At 58.4% G+C, this 20,923-nt stretch overlaps 1 protein-coding gene across 3 annotated transcripts in view; it reads left to right on the forward strand.

Moving 5' to 3' along the window:
- The window catches only part of LRP5 (LDL receptor related protein 5), a 107,588-nt gene extending 88,007 nt beyond the window's left edge, over positions 1-19,581 (forward strand). Inside the window, exons 16-23 of one of the 3 annotated variants that reach the window (XM_070230237.1) lie at positions 87-296; positions 3,557-3,682; positions 7,794-8,030; positions 10,533-10,673; positions 12,542-12,778; positions 13,208-13,347; positions 17,046-17,143; positions 19,112-19,581. In XM_070230237.1, coding sequence (XP_070086338.1) covers positions 87-296; positions 3,557-3,682; positions 7,794-8,030; positions 10,533-10,673; positions 12,542-12,778; positions 13,208-13,347; positions 17,046-17,143; positions 19,112-19,373 — 1,451 coding nt within the window. In that variant the 3' untranslated portion in view covers positions 19,374-19,581. The remainder of the gene's footprint in view (positions 1-86; positions 297-3,556; positions 3,683-7,793; positions 8,031-10,532; positions 10,674-12,541; positions 12,779-13,207; positions 13,348-17,045; positions 17,144-19,111) is intronic. The other 2 variants (XM_070230236.1, XM_023654608.2) reach the window with 2 other exon arrangements.
- The last annotated feature ends 1,342 nt before the right edge of the window (positions 19,582-20,923 follow it).

The following is a 20,923-nucleotide window of genomic DNA, read 5'->3' on the forward strand; positions in this document are numbered from 1 at the left end:
TGGGCAGCCCTCCGTTCTCCCGAGCCAGGTATGGGCAGAGCTCTGGAGGTTGACCGCCACTCAGGGGGCACTTGTCCCACTTGCAGGGGCCAACCGCCTGACCCTAGAGGACGCCAACATCGTGCAGCCCATGGGCCTGACCGTGCTGGGCAAACACCTCTACTGGATCGACCGCCAGCAGCAGATGATCGAGCGTGTGGAGAAGACCACCGGGGACAAGCGGACGCGCGTCCAGGGCCGTGTCGCCCACCTGACCAGCATCCACGCTGTGGAGGACGTCAGCCTGGAGGAGTTCTGTACGTGGGTGGTGGGCAGCGGTGTGTGCGGGGGTCCCCCAGGGGAGGATGGGCCTCTGCAGAGCACAGCGACCCCTGAACCCGGCCCCCTGGAGAAAGCAGGAGGTCGGGCCGATGTGAGAGTTGTAGGACTGAGGCCCTGTTTTCTTTCTGGCCTCCAGAGGGAATGGCGCTTGGCTCCTAGAGGCCACCCTCAGGTCCTGCCCCGTGCTCCCCCCAACTCAGTGACACATCCAGACCTGTCTGACTTCCTCCTCTACTTCCAGCTGGGGGACCTGCTCTGCTTTTCAAGGGCCCCCTGATTAGATCTGGCCCACCTGTAGTCTCCCTTGGCATTAATTCCAAGTCAACTGATTAGCAACCTTAATCACATCTGCAGAGTCCCTTTTGCCGTGTAAGGTCACAAACCATGGGCATGGTAGCTCATCACATCCACTGTGTGGGGATTAGGGTGGGAAATTTGGGGGGCATTTTAGGAATCTTCCTGCTCCAGCCTGGCTGTGCCCACTGCCTTGAGAGAGGGGGAGTTCTGGTTCCTCCAGCCCCTCCACATGTGGCTGTCCACGTGTGTAACATCTGCCTATCTCTCTCTGTCTTCCTGCTCTTAGTTCAGTAAATACACTGGGCCGCCAGCCGAGTGCCTGGTGCTGGGACAGAGCAGTAAGCAGGCCCATTGCTGTCCCTGTCCTGTGATGCCCACGTCTGGCCGCCTTCAAGCTGCCTGCCTTCGAGGACCTGGGAGCTGCCCTGCCAGCCTCCCCTGGCCCCTCGGCCTCCCGCTGGCCTTGTCCCTGCTCCCTAGAGTCCTTCTCTCTGATCACCTTCCATTTCCTTCTCTGAGTGACTCCAGCTCATTCTTTGGCTCCTGCTTGGCTCAGATGTTGCTCTCTCTGTGATCCAGCTTCTGCCCTTGGCCTCCCTCCGTGGCCACGCAACGTTCTGACTGCTGCCTCCCAGGCCCCATGCTCCATATATTATCACATCACGTATGTTATTTCACGATGGTTGTTCTGCAGCTGAGGAAAGTCTGGCTCAGAAAGGGTATTAACTTCCCTGTCACTCAGCTACTAAATAGGATAGGGCTCGGATTTGGGGGCCAGAACCCCTGTTTTAGCCACTGGGCTTTTGTCTGGCTCACCTCTGGTGGGTTAGGCAAAAATCGGCAACCAAGTTCAGTAGAATTGTGTGCGAATTACAGACACGTGGATCTGAGGGAGGTCGGGCTCCCTGCCCAGAGCCAGGGCGTGACCGCGAACACAGAGCGACGGTCACTTCTGCGTGGGCTGCTGGGCGGCTGGTATCCGTCCTTGTGGGTTCTCAGCTGGGTCCTGGATAAGTGAAGTCACTGGGTATACAGCTTCCAGATAACAGAGGCACCCCAAGGATATGGTGTAGAACATCTGTGTTTGCATGGCCCCGAACACCATGCTCAGCAAAGTCATGGATTCCTGGGTGTCACGGCCCTTCAGAATCACCAGCAGTGGTCAGAATGGTGAACATGGAGCCTGTGAGTGTCCAGACCTGCCGCCTGCTGGTGTTGGCAAAAGGCCAGGCATGCTGGCCGGCAGCTTCCTACAACAGAGGGGACAGGACGGCCAGGAAACGTTTAGTGAGCAGGTTTGAGGTTGGAAAGCAGGATGTCCCCATGAACACTAATGTGCAGTATCTGGGGTGACATGGAGGGCGGGAAGTCCTCAGGGGAGCTCTCTCATGTTTGTTTGGGACATGGGTCACCCAGCTTGCCTCCCCACAAGATCCCACAGCTAAACCCTAAACCAGGGGTGGCACTCCGCGGCCTGTGGGCCACAGCCAGACGTCACCTGTCTTGTGAATAAAGCTTTATTGGAGCACAGCTCTGCCCATTGGTTTATGTGTCATTCGTGGCTGCCTTGCCTTGCAGCTGGCAGACTTAAAGAGTTGTGACAGGTGATCTGGCCCGTGAAGCCAAAATTAATCACTTTCTTGCTTATAGAAAAAGTTTGCTGACCTCTACTCTAAACTATGACTTCTGTCTTTTTTTTTTTTTTTTTTTTGAGGAAGATTAGCCCTGAGCTAACATCTGCTGCCAATCCTCCTCTTTTTTGCTGAGGAAGACTGGCCCTGAGCTAACATCCATGCCCATCTTCCTCTACTTTGTATGTGGGACGCCTACCACAGCATGGCGTGCCAAGCGGTGCCATGTCCACACCCAGGATCTGAACCAGCAAACCCCGGGCCGCTGAGGCGGAACGTGCACACGTAACCGCTGCGCCACCGGGCCGGCACTGACTTCTGTCATTTTAAAACACCTGATCCTCGAGGTGGAGGAGGGACAGCTGTGTGATTTGTCTTTGGGGACGGGGGTGGGGAGTGAAGCCTTTTCTGCCATTTCCTCTCCCCTGAGGGAGGCCAGCCACCCTCCCAGCTCCTTCCTATTGTCAGGGGTTGGGCACATGCGGTTGGCTGAAGTGAAACATGCGAGTTCTCCAGGGCATCAGCGCCCTGCTATTTAATTGCCAGGTGGGCACTAACACACCTGCAGCGCTCTAACAAATCTCCACGGGCTGGGTGACTTAGAGCAACAGAAATGTATTCTCCCACAGTCTCGAGGCCGGAAGTCCAAAGTCAGGTTGTCTGCAGGGCTGTGCTCCCTCTGGAGGCTCCTTAGGGGGTGGTAGGTCTTTGCCCCTTCTGCTTTTTTGGGGTTTGCAGGCATTCCTGGTGTCTGCGTCACTCCAGTCTCTGCCTCCATCTTCGCACGGCCTCTCCCCTGTGTCTTTTATAAGGATGCTTGTCATTGGATTTAGGACCCACCCGGATAATCCAGAATGACCTCATCTTGAGATCCCTAACTTGATTACATCTGCAAAGACCCTTTTTCCAAATAAGGTCACATTCACAGATCCTGGGCATTAGGGCATGGACGTATCTTTTTGGGGGGTCACCACTCAGCCCGCTACACCATGAGAGACAGAGAGGCAAGCAGTGTAGAGCGACTGTGTGGGCACAGTGGGAGCCGGTGCAGACGGGCTCGGGTATGATGTTGGGAAAATTCTGTAAGTGCTTTTGGCCTCTGTTTCCTCACGTCGAAAATGCAGTGTCAATAGTAACAGACGCTGCAGGCCGCCTTGAGAATTAAGTAGGAGGATCTGTAGGGGCCTGGCCTACAGGAGCGCCAGTTCCTGTGAGTTCTCGCCTGGCCCTCATCCCCAGCACCCTCCAGGCTGCAGTCCTGAGGTGGGAAGCAGAGCCTGACCCCCTCCCTCTTTTTGTCTCCGCAGCGGCCCACCCATGTGCCCGGGACAACGGTGGCTGCTCCCACATCTGCATTGCCAAGGGTGACGGGACGCCAAGGTGCTCATGCCCGGTCCACCTCGTGCTCCTGCAGAACCTGCTGACCTGTGGTGGTAGGTGTGACCTCAGCACTTTCTGTTGGGGTGCTGGACAGGGGCCTGATTCTCTGCCTGCCAGGTCTCTGTCCAGCATCCTTTTAAAATCATGGTCCCTGTGGCATCTAGTCTCCAAATCAGACTATCTGTTCATTTGTCCTTCTTTCTTTTCTAATAGATGCGTTCAGGGCTATGAATTTCCCTCTAAGCACTACTTTTGCTGCATCCTACAAATTTCAATAAGTTGTTTTTTCATTTTCAGTTGGTTCAGATATTTTCAAATTCCTCCTGTGACTTCTTCTTTGGCCCTTGTGTTATTTAGAAATGTGTTGTGTAATCGACAAATAGTTGGGGTTTTTCCAGCTATCTTTTTATTACTGATTTCTAACCTAATTCCAGTGTGATCTGAGAGCAGATATTGTATAATTTCTGGCCTTTTAAGTTTGTTCAGGTGTGTTTTACGGCCCAGCATGTGGTCTGTCTTGGTGAACGTTCCATGTGAGCTTGAGGAGAGTGTGTCGTCTGCTGTGGTTGGGTGGAGCATTCTATAAATGTCGATTAGATGGAGTTAATTGATGGTGCTGTTTCGATTGTCTATATCCTTCCTGCCTGCCTGCTTGAGGTGTCATTTACTGACAAGGGTGTTGAAGTCTTCAACTCCAGAAGTGGACTTGTCTCTTTCTTATTGCAGTTCCGTCTTTTCCTCGCCTTCTACCCTTAACCCTCTTCTTCCACCAAGGCTGCATGGGTTCAAATCCTAGCTCTGCCACTTCCCAGCTGAGCTGTCCTGGGCTGGTCACTTGCCCTCTCTGAGCCACCGTTTCCTCCTCTACGAAAGAGAGAAATTGAGAGTGCTTACCTGGCAGGATTGTAATGGTCGTTAAGTAACAGAGCTCTGCATGTGGGCCCTGATGCATGGCACATCGGAATGCCAGCTGTTATTAATCATGGGGATGGCAGTAATAAAAAGTGACAATCATCATCATCACCATGATGAAACCCAACTCCCTGGGCTTCCTCTCTGCTGCCCCGGGGCCCTCCCAGGTGACCTTGGATCCTCTCATCTCCCCTTCTCCTCTCTGAGCTCCTGGGGGTCAGGCTTCATCCTCTTCTTGCCCCCCACGACACCCATAGTGTCCTACACACAGCAGATGTTCAGCACATGCCCCGTCAGTACGTGGACACCTGTTCTTAGCAGCTTATCCTGTGCCTGAAGAGCAGGACCATGGGGCCTGTCCTTCTGGAGCTTTCTCCCGCCCTGCCTCACACTCTGCACCTCAAGCTTGGCCAAGAACAGAGGGGACATTTTGTGGCATTCCCCCAGTGAGAGCCACCTTGACCCTCCTGAGCTTCCTGGTGGCTTTTCTCCAAGTTCCAGCCGCAGGGCTCACATGGCTTCGTGGCCTGAGAGTGGCCATGCAGTGCCCACAGATGTCCAAGCTGCCCTGGCAAAGAGGGTCTGTGGAGAGAGCTGCGCAGAGCGCTCAGCTCTCTCTTGGGCCCCAGCCCTGGGCCTCCACACAAGGATGTGCTCCTTTGTCGCCCCTGACCCCCTTGGGCTCTGACCCTCCAGACTCGAGGATGCCAGACCCCTTCCTCAGGGCCTAAGAGGTGTGTATTTACTGTGTACCCGTCTTCATTCTTCCCTGGCCACTTCTCCGGGGTTCACAGACGGTGAAGGCCTTGCTGAGGTTTTTGGAGACAACATGGGCTCCCCTGGAGTGGCAGGAGCCAGGTGGGCGAGGCACAGGCCTGGTGCTTCAGCCTTCTCCGCAGCGCCCCGCCAACGCTGTGTGAGCCCTTCCCGAGCCAGGCGCAGCCACACTGCATACTCACACACAGACACACATGCACACACACAGACACACGCACTCTCACACAACACTCCCACACAGACACACACAGATGCACACTCACACAACACTCTCACACAGATGCACACTCACACACACACACAGCCACGCATACTCACTCACACGCATACTCACAGACACACTCAACACAGACATACTCACCGACCCACACACACACATACACACACGTGTGCACACACAGACACACGCACACTCAGAGACACAGACACACACTCACACAGACACACATGCACAATACAGACACACGCACACTCACACAACACTCTCACACGGATGCACACTCACACACACACACAGCCACGCATACTCACTCACACGCATACTCACTCACAGACACACTCAACACAGACATACTCACCGACCCACACACACACATACACACACGTGTGCACACACAGACACACGCACACTCAGACAGACACACAGACACACACACAGACACACATGCACACGCACACAATGACACAGACACACACTCAGACACACTCACATGTGCATACACAGGCACACACATGTGCACACACACGGACACACACACACACACTCTCACACACTCTTATGCCATCTCAGTTACCCCTCGTGAGGAGCCTGTGATGTACAGTGGCTGCTTCTATGACAGGGACGAGGACATGGAGGTTCTGGGCGGTAGGTGGTTCCTCAGGTTGCACAGCTGCTGAGGGAAGCCTGGTTCAACTCCAGGGCTGTCCAACCCCCACCGGTCCCACCTCGCCCCCTCGACACGGCTGCTAGGCCTGTGGGCCCTGTGGAAAGTCAGAGCTGGCCCCACGGGAGGGCCAGGGCCCTCTTCTTCCTGGCTGGGGAGTCAACTAAAACAGCATTCAAGGGCACAGGGCCTCTGGGACTGGAGCTCAGGAGGGGGCGTGGCCATGGCTGGCATCAGGCTATGTTCTTCCTTGGTGGCCCAGCGTGCAGACATCCATGGCTGGATCAGCTCAGACACCTCAGGTGCCCGGCTCCTGCTGTCCCTGGCATGTCCTAGGTGGCCAAGCCTAGTGGGGACAGCAGCCTTCTTTTCATCTTGTTCATGTCCCTCCCCAGTCTCATGTCCCCGTTCAGCTCAGCGTGAACCAGGCAGTTGGGGAGGCACGTGGGTTCCAAATGTCAGAAGCTTCCATGCATCGTCACAGCAGGAAATCAATTCTTTGTTCCGTCATCAGGTTTCAAGGGTGTTGAGGACTGTTGGTAAACATTAAAAGCAAGTTCGGGCTGATTTCCCAGCAGTCTCCTCCTTGAGGCCGGCCTGTTTTCTGTGATTTTCCACACAAAGGAGGGAAGGGATGGTGATGGGAGCCCTTAGAAATGGGGGCAGCCCAAAGCCGGGGGGCTCCTCTCGCTTCTCTCTGCCGTGCCCTTTTGACCGTGCCCCACCTGCGTCCCAGCCCCTAGAGTGACGTTATTCACTGAGCGCTGCTGCGCGTCTGACCTGCACTTGGCCTGTGCTGGGGAAGTTGACCCCGAGGGGTGGAGTGACTTGCTGTGGTCATCTGGTATAAGGTTGCCCCAGATGGCCTGTCCTTCGCCCTCCCAGCCTCACATGGTTCCCTCCACCGGGGGGCCTTCCTCATCCTCCTCACCCATTCCACTCTCCTATGGTATCCTCACCCTCCAGCCTTTCCTTAGCCTACTTCTCCGCGAGGTGCCCGGGTCCTCCACCAGCCCCCGTGTGGCCAGGGGCATGCTGGCCACCCACAGAATCCCAGCCCCACTGCTCCAGCCACCCAAATGTGTAAGAGGTCTGGGTGCTGACCCCTGCTTTCTGACCCTCCACCTCCTGACAGGGGCAGTGGCTGCTCAGGCGTGGCCAGGCCAACGTGCACACAGACTGTATGCATGGGATTGACATGCCTGTGGGGGGTCCTGAGGCAGGCAGAGGCTCCCTCTGGTGCAAGGGTGATCAGGATCCCCAAGGAGGGCGTCTGCAGTGGTTTCTCAGCGGTCCAGCCGGATTCCCATCCCAGATGGTTTCTGTTCTGCTTGGTGGATTGCCTGCTGCATAATGCTCAGGTTCCCAGTCAGCCCCTTTTCCCTCCACAGTAAAAGAGAAAAAAGAAAATTGATGGCTTCTTTCAGCAAACATTTATCACCGCCGACTTCATTGTGGGCTAGGGGACTGGAGGGGGAGAGCGGACAGGACACTCAGGAGTGGAGACTCCGGGAACAGCACCCGTGAATGGAGCTCGTCTCCCCGCTGTTGGCTGGCGGGCGGCTGGTGATGGAGTGTCTGTCCTCCCCAGAGCCTCCCACGTGCTCCCCTGACCAGTTCGCGTGCGCCACTGGGGAGATCGACTGCATCCCCGGGGCCTGGCGCTGCGACGGCTTCCCCGAGTGCGACGACCAGAGCGACGAGGAGGGCTGTCCCGTGTGCTCGGCCGCCCAGTTCCCCTGCGCGCGCGGCCAGTGCGTGGACCTGCGGCTGCGCTGCGACGGCGAGGCCGACTGCCAGGACCGCTCGGACGAGGCCGACTGCGATGGTGAGCCCCGGCCCCGCCCCCGGCTGGCCCCACCCAGGCCCCGCCCAGCCCCGCCTCCGGTGAGGCCACGCCCCCTACCCAGGATACGCCTCCGATGCTGGCCCCGCCCCCAGTGATGCCACGCCCCCGACGCTGGCCCCTCCCCAGACCCGCCTCCAGTGAGGCCACGCCCACGGCCCGTCTCTGGCGAGGCCCCGGTCCCACTCAGGCCCCGCCTCCAGTGAGGCCACGCCCCCTACCCAGGAGGCGCCTCCGACCCTGGCCCCGCCTCCAGTGAGGCCCTGCCTCCGATGAGGCCACGCCCCCGACGCTGGCCCCTCCCCAGACCCGCCTCCCCCGAGGCCACGCCCACGGTCCCGCCTCTGGTGAGGCCACGCCCCACCCCACCCCCAGCAGGTCCCACCCAGGCATCTCCCTGGCCGCCTTCTCCCTGGAGAAGCAGCAGCGCCTGGAAGCCACCTGCCTTCCCCTCCGTCTGGCCACTGTAAAGCCTTAGTCCCAGCAAAATCCCCAGGTCGTCCTTAGTTTGGGAGGGAGAGAAGTTAGTTTTAGGCTTAATGAGGAAAAACCCTGCCCTCCTCCCCCAGACTCCCCCGCCAAGCAGTTGGGCTTGAAGGCAGACTGTCAGAGTTAGTCTTTCCTTCCCTCATTTGGTGGAGAGTTTTACAGAAACCCAAGGCAAATCTGCTGGATTTCTGTAGCTTACATCCCAGTAAATCCCCATCCCAAAATCCCACAGAGCCGTCTGTGGGGTGCTTACCCCTTGGTAGTTTCTAGCAACCCGTTGAACCAGAAAGTTACAGAGATTTGTTTAGTCATCCTGGGTCCACTCTGACCAGCAGGATCTTCCTTTAGATCTTGACAGGGAAGCATACATCTCTGGGCCCTCTCTGAGTTTCCTTTTATAAACGACATGGCTCCGTTGATTCCTGCCACATATTGTCAGCACCACCGCCCGCCCGTGCCTGCCACTGAGCTGTGAATGGGTCCCTCTGGCTGCTTCCGCCACAGCCACATGGTGCTGATCTTAGATAACTGAGATGCTGTCTGGTTACCACCCACCGTCCCCATTCATGATGAGCAGCTATTTTGAGGAGGATGAGGACCTGGGGAATCATCTCCCAGATGTTTCTATAAAGCCACAGTTAAGTCTTTCCAGCTCGCAGACCGTTTGAGAACTTGGAGGCTGTAGCTCAGGTCTTGGCAAACTGTGGCCTGAGGGCCAAATCCAGACCACCACTGGTTTTGGTAAATAACGTTTTCCTGGGGCTCAGCTAGGCTTGTTCATTTACACATTGTCTGTGGCTGGTCTTGCGCTAAAGCAGGAGAGTTGAGTAGTGACAACAGAGACCTGTGGCCCATAAAGTCTAGGTACTTACTGTCTGGCTCCTTTTTTTTTTTTTTTTGAGGCAGATTAGCCCTGAGCTAACATCCGCCAATCCTCCTCTTTTTGCTGAGGAAGCCTGGCCCTGAGCTAACGTCTGTGCCCATCTTCCTCTACTTTATATGTGGGATGCCTACCACAGCATGGCTTGCCAAGTGGTGCCATGTCCGCACCCGGGATCTGAACTGGTGAACCCTGGGCTGCAGCAGTGGAACATGCACACTTAACCGCTGCACCACTGGGCCGGCCCCTGTCTGGCTCTTTACAGAGCAATTTGCTGAGCCCTGCCATATACCCCCGCCCCAGCGCAGTGTTTGGGCCACATCCTCACAGGATGGCAGGAGCCTGATTAGGGACTATCCACTCCCTCCCCTCCTGCCTAAATGTTTCTCCTGATGAAAAGGCAGCCCCCGCCACCCCCGACCCCATAGCAGGCCCTGGGGCAGCTCTGGCCTCCACCCTCTGTCCAGGGGTTCCCCCCCTGCTGGTTACCAGCACGTCTTCCTACCTGTTGCCAGGACAGGGTCCCCTTGTCTCCAGTTCCCAGAGCGGGACACCCAGGACAGGGCAGGTGGGAAGCTTGGATAGCAAGTATTAGGGGCGGGCGATGGCTGAGCCCCCTGGGCAGCTGCCTTCCTCGTGGGGCTGTAACTCCTTCCGGCCAAGCGTCTAGGAAGAGGAGGGGAGGCCGCAGCTGTGCTCGGTACCCGGCCTTTGTCTGCCTCCTACTCCGGAAGGCCGTGAGCTGCGTGGGTCACTCCCGTGGGTGTTCCCCTGGCTGGCTCTCACCTGCCCCGTAACCTGGGAGGGCCTGGACGCAGGGCTTCCTTAGTCCTGGCCATGTGTGCGCCTCACCTGCAGCAGGGGCCCGAGGAATACCTCCCCGGGCTGTTGGGGTCTCTGCCCTGCCAGCCCCACCTCAGCACCATTTGGCCTTGGGACAGGGGTTCTCCAGGGGAGGGGGAAGCTGGATTTGCTTTGACCCCTCATCGCAGGGGTCCCATTTGTCCAGTCTGCATTGGAACTCAGACCTTGGTTGCTGGGTCTGGGGTATCGGGGCGGGGAGCCCTGGTTGGGGGCCACCTGCTGAGTGCCCCTGGCCGCGTCACGCCCTCCAGACTCTCTGAACGCAGGGCCCCTCCTTGCAGCCATCTGCCTGCCCAACCAGTTCCGCTGCGCCAGTGGCCAGTGCGTCCTCATCAAGCAGCAGTGCGATTCCTTCCCGGACTGCATGGACGGCTCCGACGAGCTCATGTGCGGTGAGCTGGCTTCCACCCACGCTGGAGGTCGCCCGGGCTGGGCTCTGCCTCTGGAGTGTGGGGTCGAGAGGGAAGAAGTGGCTGGGGTCCATGTTCCGGGACTGAGGAGGCTGGGAGGGTGGGAGTACCCGGCCTTGGGGGGAGGCAGGGAAGCCTTCCTGGAGGTGGAGGCAGCTGTGGGGCTGAGCTGGGAGGGGGAGAGGGAGCCTGAGTCATGTGGCATTCCGGCTGGGACAGAGCTAAGCATAGGGAGAAGGCATAGGTGGGGGCCTGACTGTGCCAGGGCAGGCTGGAATGAAGCGTCACACATCTGCCCAGAGACCTCACTCAGCAGCAAGATGGCCCCTGATGGGGTGAGGGTGGGGCGTTCCCTGGCAGCCTTCCATCTGGCTGATGAGGCGCCATGTGTACGTGCACACACACACACGTGCTGCATGCCCCTTGAGTGACACGGCCTGGACAGTCAGGAATACAGGGACCAGAGGATGTGGGGCTGGGGTAGTTAGGGAAGGCTTCCTGGAGGTGGTGCCTCTTGAAAGGCTGTCTTTGATTCAGACCAGAAGGGAGCTGGAGTCCCAGACAGGAAGTGGGAATGTGTCCAGGTGTGGAGATACGCTACTCCTTTACTGCAGGGGGACCCGGGCTAAGGGCTCTGACTGCAGTAGGGAGAAGTCTCCTGAGTGGGGAAGGAGGAGGGGTCTCCAAGGGTACTCGCTGGGTGCTTTTGTACCTTCATGCCAACCCAGGACAGGCACCTCAGGTACCAACTCCAGAGAGTGGCCTGGGGCCAGAGGGCAGCAACTGGGACCCTGGGGGTCTGAACCCCGCTCCTCTGCTGGGCCAGTGTCCAATCCGACAGTGTCTGTCTCCAGCCTCCAGCATGACTGTGGCCCCAGTAGTCAAGGAGATATTTCTCCTTGTCGCCGGAGCCAGCAGCTTTCCTCTGTTTGGGTTTGTGGCCGGCAGGAGGGCATGCAGTGGGTTGCCCTCAGAGTCCTGGGGCCAACCTGATGGCAAAGTCAATGTCCTTTTGTCAAAGTTCAGGCTAGAGCCTACACGCACCCCAGGTGGCCTTGATGGTGGCACAAGCCCAAGGAGCACCCCCACCTGGCAGCCCCACACACAGGGTGCCCAGAAGGACCCTGGCTGCACCCTTGCAGCCCTGAGCTGGCTCCTGGCTTTGCAGGTTTGGTCGAGCCCCCAAGTCCAGGCCCTGTCACCCTCTGCCCCTCATAATGCCCCGACTTTGGGCCTTTCGGGATTCCTGGCCTCTGTGGCAGGCAGGTGTGTGGGGCTCAGCGAAGCCTGCTGGAGAAGGCCCCGGGCCCTAGTGTCCCCGTCAGCCTAGCCCCTCCACACGGGCCCCCGCCTGCTGCCCCACCCCTGTGGCTTGGTGGTCAGCTCCTCGTAACCGGCTCCGGGGGCCTCCTGACCCAGCTCTATCAGGGACATGACACATGGGAGCATCAGTGCACTTGCTTCCGCTGAGAAGGCCCCAGACAGAGGGGGATGGATATGAGGCTGCGGTGGAGGGGTCGCCACTGAGGGGCCATCGGGAAGTAGGTAGAGCTTAGCCAGGCAGAGGAGGAGGGGAAGGAAGTGGAGGAGGAGGTGAAGGAGGAGGAGGAGGAGGTGGAGGTGGAGGTGGAGGAGCACATGGACGAGGTCGGGGGGGGCACTCCAGGCAGGCCGAGGGGCAGCGGGTGGGTGATGCTGCCCCAGCCCCAGCGTCTTCCTGCTTCCCACCCTCCGTCGGTGGGCGCCGACATGGGCAGAACCAGCCATTCTGGGACGCACGGTCTCTGACCCCACAGGAGGGCCGCTCCTTTGCGGCTGATGAACATCTCTTCTTGTCTGTCCTCCGGCAGAGATCACCAAGCCCCCCTCGGATGACACCCCCGCCCATAGCAGTGCCATCGGGCCAGTCATTGGCATCATCCTCTCCCTCTTTGTCATGGGTGGCGTCTACTTTGTCTGCCAGCGTGTGGTGTGTCAGCGCTACGCGGGGGCCACCGGGCCCTTCCCTCATGAGTATGTCAGCGGGACCCCTCACGTGCCCCTCAACTTCATAGCCCCGGGCGGCTCTCAGCATGGTCCCTTCACAGGTAAGGTCACAGGTGAGGAGCCCAGGTGAGCAGGGGCTTGAGCAGCGGTAGGAGAATAGTCTGGGCAGGATGTGGAGGGAGTGGATTGGGGATGCGGCTACCACGCCCTATATTGTGCACATGCAAGACATCACTAATCGATCATGGCTCTTCTGAGCCTGTGCTTGGCATCAGAATCCTTCTCAACACAGAGACCTACATGGCCAAGACTCATCCTTTGGCCTTGGAGGTGTGGGGACAACTCTTTGAACTTGACCTTTGATATTCTTATGGGGTGTGTCCTGAGTTATCCCTGGGGGACAGCTGCATGGGGACACACCTCGGACAGGACTTTACCTGAACTGGGGTCTCCTGGGCAGCAGGAGCTGAGGAGGGGCTGCCATGTCTGGGTGTGCCCGGCCCTGACCCGCCTTGTCCCCTCCCCTGCAGGCATCTCCTGTGGCAAGTCCATGATGGGCTCGGTGAGCCTCATGGGGGGCCGGGGCGGGGTGCCCCTCTACGACCGGAACCACGTCACTGGGGCCTCGTCCAGCAGCTCGTCCAGCACCAAGGCCACGCTGTACCCACCGGTGAGTGGGCGCAGGAGGAGGTCTGGCCGGCCGGGGGGCCCCCCACCACCAGCAACTGACCGGGGGACCCTTCTTGTGACCTCAGGATTTCTAGAACTAATGGCTGCCCCTCCACTTCAGAGAATGGGGGAGTGTTCGCTTTCCTCCCTCTCCAGCCCCTCCCTGTGGTTTTTCTCTTTAATGACGTTGTTTTCCATTTAGAAAAAGGTGCTCCTTCCTGAGGAGTGGAAGTCTTGGCCACAATCCCATGGCCTGGGGCTGCTGTCGGGCATCTTGGGGTCTGGGTGGCAGTCTCTGTCCCACGCAGGCGCCCAAGGCTGCCTCTGCAGGGCATGGTCTGGACCAGGTGCTCAGTGCCCCCGTGTGGGCTTCCCCCCAGCGTCCCCGCCAGGGGCACCTACTTCCCACCCTGGCAGGCCTTGCTGGGTCCCTGAAAATAGCAGGATGGTTTCCAAAGGACAGGCACTCACGGGGTGACTTTGGTGGCTGAAATGCTCCCTGGAGGTCCCGGCAGCCCAGGTGGAGTGAGGGGCTGGGCCTCAGTGTCGGAGCCCCTCTACAGGTTCCCCCGAGGCTGGCTGGGGAGACCCCTGTTCCGAGAGCACAGCCCCGGGGGGCACCGGGGTGAGCCCAATGCATGGACGGGAGCCTGTGTGTATGCAAACGTGGGTCTGAATTTACGTGGTTCTGTGGTTTTTAATTCTTTGAAAGCCAATGTCCTGTGATGATACGCCCCTCTAGGGTGAGGACAGCCCTTTGAGCTTCCTCTGGGGTCTCCAGCAAGCTCCCCCTGCACCCCAGGCTGGGCCTTCCTGCCTTTCTGGATGTCCCTCATGTCTGGGGTGCTGCCCCTCCTTATCGTACCTGACCCTGGCAGGCCCTGGGAGGCAGGGGGCACCAGAGGTTGTCATCTCCCATTCTCAGGTGGGAACTGAGGCTCCCAGGGCCCGACTGTGTTTAGGGGCAGAGGAAGCAAAGAGCCAGAGCCTGGAGCTCAGAATATTCGCCACCATTCCTCTTGCCCTCCCTGCCACTGCCACAGTCTCTCCACTCACGTGCTCTCCGTAACCAGCTGGAATCACCAGGAACCCGTGGAATCTGAGCCTACCCCAGGACAGCCCCTTGGCCCCCCACGCAGACCCCAGGAGGCCCAGGAAGCTGGCTTCTCCGTCCCCAGGCTCTGCTGGGAGCTGAGGCGATCTTATCAGGCAGCAGGAGATGACACTGACCAGCCGGCTCTTTGTTATGTAATTCACACACCATACAGTTCACCCACTTAGACCGTGCAATGTGGTGGGTTTTAGTATAGTCACAGATATGTGCAACCATCACCATGGTTAATTTTAGAACATTTGCATCACCTCGAAAAGAAACCTCGCGTGGAGCCAGCTATTTTTAAGTTAACTACGTGATTTTGCGTCAGTAGGATACGCTCATGGTACAAAATTTGACAGGAACGCTAGAATGTGCGGTGAAAAGACGGCCCCCCACCCTGAGCAGGAAGCCCCTGGTGGCAGGTCCCATGGCGAGCTGCTGCTTCTCCCAGGGACGATCCGTGCATAAGCAAGTATACGAGAGTATGGACTTTATTTTCCCAGCAAAGAGAATCATTTGTTTACCTTTTGTTTGAGATAATAGATTCTCCTGCAGTTGTAAGAAATAATACAGAGGGATCGCATCTACCCTCCACCGGTTCTTCCTAGTGGTGACATGTCACATGACTGTAGTTGTCTTAGTCAGTTTGTGCCCTAACAGAAATATCATAGGCAGGGTGGGCGGCTTCACCAGCAAACTCCTTTTCACCGTTTTGGAGGCTGAGAAGTCCCAGATCAAGGCGCTGGCCGATCTGGTGTCAGGTAGGACCTGGTTCCTGCTTCATAGACAGCTGTCTTATCCTCACGTGGCAGCAGGGTGAGGGGACCCTCTGGGGTCTCTTGTTATAAGGGCACTGGTGCCATTCATGGGGGCTCCACCCCCGAAGGCCTCGCCTCCTAACACCATCCCATGGGGATTCGATCAGCATAGGAAGCCTGGAGGAGACCAACGTGTAGTCCGCAGCCGTGTTGCAGTGTCACTATCAGGACAGCGACAGGCTGTTCTCTGGCCTTATTCAGATTTCACCAGTTTCGCATAGGTACTTTTCTTTAAGACCATTTTTTTAGAGCAGTTTTAGGTTCACGGCAAAATCGAGAGGCAGGTAGAGATTTCCCGTGTCTTCCCTGTCCCCACACGCGCACGGCCTCCCCATCATCGACATCCCGTGCCAGCATGGTGCATTTCGTTACAGTCCATGAACCTTCATGAGATATCAGAGTCACCCAGAGTCCACGGTCTACACTGGGGCTCACTCTCGGTGCTTGGACAAATGTATTATGCCATACCCATCATTATGGCGTCATATGGAGTAGTTTCATGTGTACTTTTTAAAACACAAACTGGCGTCTGAAGGTACTGGTAGCTCCTCTGTGAGCCTTGCCTTCTGCTCCTAACAATAAGTCAAAGCTGGCCTTTCCTGAGCCCTTCGCTGCTCCCAGCTGATGCGGACGCTCTCCCTGTGCTACATGAACCCGACTCCGGGAGGAGGCGCTGTCGCCATCCCATTTTGCAAATGAGGAGACTGAGGAATTGAGTGGTAACTGCCGGCTGGCCCATTTTTTCGGGCCGACCACCCCTACCTTCCCTCTCCCGCACGCACCCTGAGGTTTGTTCTGCTGCTCACCCCGGTCTGTTTCGCGTGATGAAATGTCACACTGTCCTGCTCCATCCCATCCAGGACCTGACTCATCCCTTTGTCCAGCGGATCCACGCAGAGTACACCACCCCGTCAGTCACTTAACAGCCGTCTCGCTTATCAGCTGACTGTCGCGGTATCGCGGTGCTTGTGTTCAAATCACCCTTATTTCACTTAATAACGGCCCCAAAGCCCGAGAGTGGTGATGCTGGCAATCCGGATATGCCAAAGAGAAGCCATGAAGTGTTTCCTTTCAGTGAAAAGGTGAAAGTTCTCAACTTAGGAAGGGAAGAAAAAAATCGTATGCTGAGGTTGCTAAGATCTATGGTAACTTTTATCACAGTATATTGTCTAATTGTTCTGTTTTATTATTGGTGATTGTTGCTAACCTCTTACTGTGCCTAACTCGTAAATTAAGCCTTATCTTAGGTATGTATGTATAGGAAAAAGCGTAGTGTATATAGAGTTCTGTACTATCTGTAGTTTCAGGCTTCCCCTGGGGGCCTTGGGACGGATCCCGCACGGAGAAGGGGGTACTCTGTGTTATAGGACTTACACTCTGCACCACGTGGGGGGAGATGGGGAAGTAAGAGTCCAGACCGGGAGTTGGCGACAGAGTCTCGGAGGACCCAGTGAGGGCTCCCTGGTGCAGATGGACACGTGGGGCTCTGCCTGGCGAGCGGGACAGCACACCGGGGCTGTGTAGGTGGAGTCACAAGCCACTCCCAAGTCCCTTCTCTGCCCTGCGGGCAGGGCGTGTGGGCGCGGGCCTGGGGTCACTGTGGTCAGCGGGGCGGTGCTGTCTCTGCTGTCCCCACGATGACCTTTGGGCAGGACGGCTGCTGCTTCCCCTCCGAGGAACAGGCGTCCGGGCAGGCGGGGCCGCTCAGCCGAGTGGCCAGTCCAGACGGCCCTGCTCTGTGAGGAAGTCCCATCAGGGGACCCTAACCTCGCTCACTCTCTTTAGATCCTGAACCCGCCGCCGTCCCCTGCCACGGACCCCTCCCTGTACAACATGGACATGTTCTACTCTTCAAACATTCCCGCCACCGCGAGACCCTACAGGTACAGAGTCCCTGCAGCCCTCCTGGGGCATACGAGGGGCCTGTCCCCATTTCCTAGGTGAGGGAACCCGGGGAGGGTCCCGGGTGCGGGCAGCGGGCCCAGCCCTGCGTCCCCTGGCTCTCCTGGACCACGGAGGGCTGCCTGCCCCCGTGAGCGACCTGGGCCTGTGAGTTGAGTCCAGAAACCAGCCGAGTCGCACGTTCCCACTGGGCTCTTCTAGTAGCTCTCAGGGTATTTTGTAAGCCAGGACATGCCCGGGCAGATGTGGCCTTGAATGATGCCACCAGGGAGGGTTCCCACTGTGGCATGGCCAGGTCCCACCCCCAGGAGGGCCTTGGGGACCTACAGGCTGGCTGTCCACCGTCCGGGGAGGCAAATGCATAGGTACCAAGGACTCAGGCTCTGGGGCCCGACTGTGCATGAGTCCAGCTGTGGGACCCTGGCAGTGATGCCCCCTCTCACCGCCTCCGTCCCCGTGAGTGCTAGCGTGGCGCCTGGCCCCAGCGGGCCCTTGATAGCTGATCGTTTCCCCCTACATGCCATGCTCCAAGGCCTGCTTGAGCCTGGGAAACCCGAAGGCCCCTAGGCCCCTACCCACCTGACCCACCCTGTCTATACCGGGGTCGCACGCCCCGCCTCCCTGGGTGGGGAGGGGACACTTAAGAACACTGAGCAGAAACAGGATCTGGTTGTGCTGGCCTGCGTCCAGGGGCTGGGGTGGAGCCTCGGGGGGTGAAGTGAGCCTGCTGGCTGCCACCCAGCCTCTCAGCCGGTAGGGTCCACCCCGCAGGTGCACGGGACCCCTCACCCCCAAGGGAGCTACCTGAAGGGCGGGTAGGGGGTGGGCCCCAGCCAGGCTTGCCCCTAGTGTAGAGATGAGGGCTTTGGCTTGTCCCTGGACAGCCCAGGTGGAGGCAGAAGCTTGGGAGTGGACCAGCCCTTGTCCTTGGTGCTCAGGGTCCCCTGGAGCAGCGCTGCCTCTGAGCGGCAACGCCTGCCACCTGGTGGCTGTTTTGGGAACTCCGGTGCCCGGCAGGGGAGCAGGGAGCTGTGCGGCCCTGAGAGAGGCAGCCCTCTCTACTGGGGCCCTGCCCTGTTCAGGGACCTGCAGTGGCTCCCCAGTGCCTCAGCATCATGGTCCGTCGGCCTCTGTCCCCAGGGCTGTCACATCTACACCAGCCAGGCCAGGCCTCCCAGTCTACCCCCTGCTGTACTGGTTCTGTCCTGACTTCGGTCTCACCTCTGTTACCTCTTCCTTCCCCACTGTCTGTCGTGGTCCCTTCCTGCCCCCAGGGTCCCCTGAGGCTGACCCTCCTGCTGGCCTCGGGGACTGGCTACCCTTTCCCACACGCCGTGGCTCTTAATCTAAACACCCCATGATGCCGCCCCCCCCCGCTCAGATCACGGGGCAGCCCAACACACATTCCAGGGTGCAGGAAGTGTTTGAGGGGGTGACATCTTCATAGGGGGTGGTCAGGAGACATCTCCAGGGTGAAGTTGCTTTCCCTGAAGATGGGACCATTCCAGGCCAACTGGTCTCCAGTATTGATAGTAATGATATAATGGGGAAGCGTTGTCAAGCACTTTCTGGTGTCAGGCACTGCTTCTTGCACTTTCCATGCAGAATCTTATTTAATCCTCACAGGCCCCTTTTAAAGTGGGGACTGTTTCACCCTCCCCGGTTTATCCATGAGAAACTGAGGCTCAGAGAGGTGAAGTAAGTTTCCCAAAGTCAACCAGGCAGGCTCTGGAGGCCTTGTTGTCCATAAAGGACCTTGGCCTGGGCTGCCGTCCTTGCCTGGTCCAGGGCTCCACAGCCCTGCAGGGTAGGTGCAGGCATGCCCCCTTGAGGGAGGGGATGTTGAGGCTCAGACACCACACAGCTGGGGGCCCCTGTCCCCCTCGGGCAGAAGTGCATGAGGGCCTCCCCGAGTCAAGGTCACACCCCCTTTTGGTCGTCCCCGTCAGGCCCTACATCATCCGAGGTGTGGCGCCCCCCACGACGCCCTGCAGCACGGACGTGTGCGACAGCGACTACAGCGCCAGCCGCTGGAAGGCCAGCAAGTACTACCTGGATTTGAACTCGGACTCAGACCCCTACCCGCCCCCGCCCACGCCCCACAGCCAATACCTGTCGGCCGAGGACAGCTGCCCGCCCTCGCCCGCCACCGAGAGGAGTTACTTCCATCTCTTCCCGCCCCCACCATCCCCCTGCACGGACTCATCCTGACCTCGGCCGGGCCCCCGGCCTCTCTGCGCCCCTGTAAATAGTTTTAAATATGAACAAAGAAAAAAATATATTTTATGATTTAAAAAATAAATATAGTTGGGGTTTTAAAAACACGAGAAATGTGAACAGTGATGGGGGGGTGGGCAGGGCTGAGAAAACTTTGTACAGTGGAGAAAATATTTATAAACTTAATTTTTTTTAAACATCACTGCCATCCTTTTGTGTCATGTGTGCGTCTGAGTTGAGTGTCCCCACGGGCTGAACAGCACCTCTGGCTGAGCCCTGGCTGGCCATGGGAGCCGTGCGCTCGTTCTCCTGGGCGCGGGGTCTGCCCCCACCAGGCTGCCACAGGGCAGGACTGAGACCTCTGGACAGAGGCTGGCAGGTGGGCCAGCTGCATGGGTGCCTGATGGTGTGCTCAAGAAGGGCCCGCCGTGATTTCGGGCTCTGCTCTTGCCATCCTGAAATCCTGTGGTTTCTGCGAAAGGGGCCCTGCGTTTTCGTTTGTGCTGGCTCTGCAGATGATACACCTGGCCAGCCGGTACCTGTGGCTGACCTGTGTTTTGGCCCAGGGCTGCTGCGGCCATGAGACGGTGTTGGGGCCAGGTGCTCTCCTGGCCCTGCCATCTGTGTTGACCCCAGTGGATGCACTGCCCAGGGCCTGCTGGTTGCCCACCCGGGTGGTTCTGGAGGAGACTGATGGATAAGGCCTGGCCCCTGTCCCTAAGGGTCCCCAGTCTGTGGAAGGAGACGGAGAGGTCAGCACGTAATGGTGTGTCGGCTGTTCTCCCGCTGCCCCCAAAGGCGGGAGGGAACGGCCACATCTGGAGAGGAGGGAGGAAACACAACAGCTGGGAAGGGCTGACCCCAGTCTGGATGTCGGAGGGAGGTCCGAGAAACACCACCGTGTGTAGTGCTGGGTGCACGGTCCCCCTGAGAATCAACACACAGAGCTGCAACAAGGGCCTCCCAGCGGGACCCTGACATTGAGCCCTTGACCCGCCCCCAGGGCCTGGAAGTGCGAGGGTGGCAACAGCAAGGGAGGGGAGTCAACCAGCTGCTGGACCTTCTCCAGGGTGGGGGAGCTCCAGAACACCCTGGGATCCTGCAGCCCAGGTGGGAGGAGGTGGGACGGGGATGGTGGTGGCCATTAGGGCTCCAAGACTACTCGGCCAGGGGACGTAGCTGGGGACGTCAAGGCACGAGCCTGCTGGACCTGGTTCCCTGGCACAGACCTTATGGGAGGTGCCTCTCCTGCCCCCCAACTACCTGGGAGTTCTCCAAGGTCATGGGTCATCATCGGCAACAGATGGAGACAGATCAGCTGGTGGTGCTGCTGTGGGGACCAAGTGCGGACACTGGGGACGAGGTGACCTGCTACGGGTGCAACGTAACAGTGGGCACCGAAGCCCAGTCCTGAGTGCTGACCCAGGGCTACCTGTGCCCCCCGTGGGGACCTCCCTGTGCAGACAGGAGGGATCGGCTCTGCCTGGGAAGGCCAGCTTCCCCTCTGACCCACTTTGTCCAGCTGGCCCCGTCTGTTAAGGGAG

This window comes from Equus caballus, chromosome 12, assembly GCF_041296265.1.
Source record: "Equus caballus isolate H_3958 breed thoroughbred chromosome 12, TB-T2T, whole genome shotgun sequence".
In the NCBI taxonomy this organism is placed as follows: Eukaryota; Metazoa; Chordata; class Mammalia; order Perissodactyla; family Equidae; genus Equus; species Equus caballus.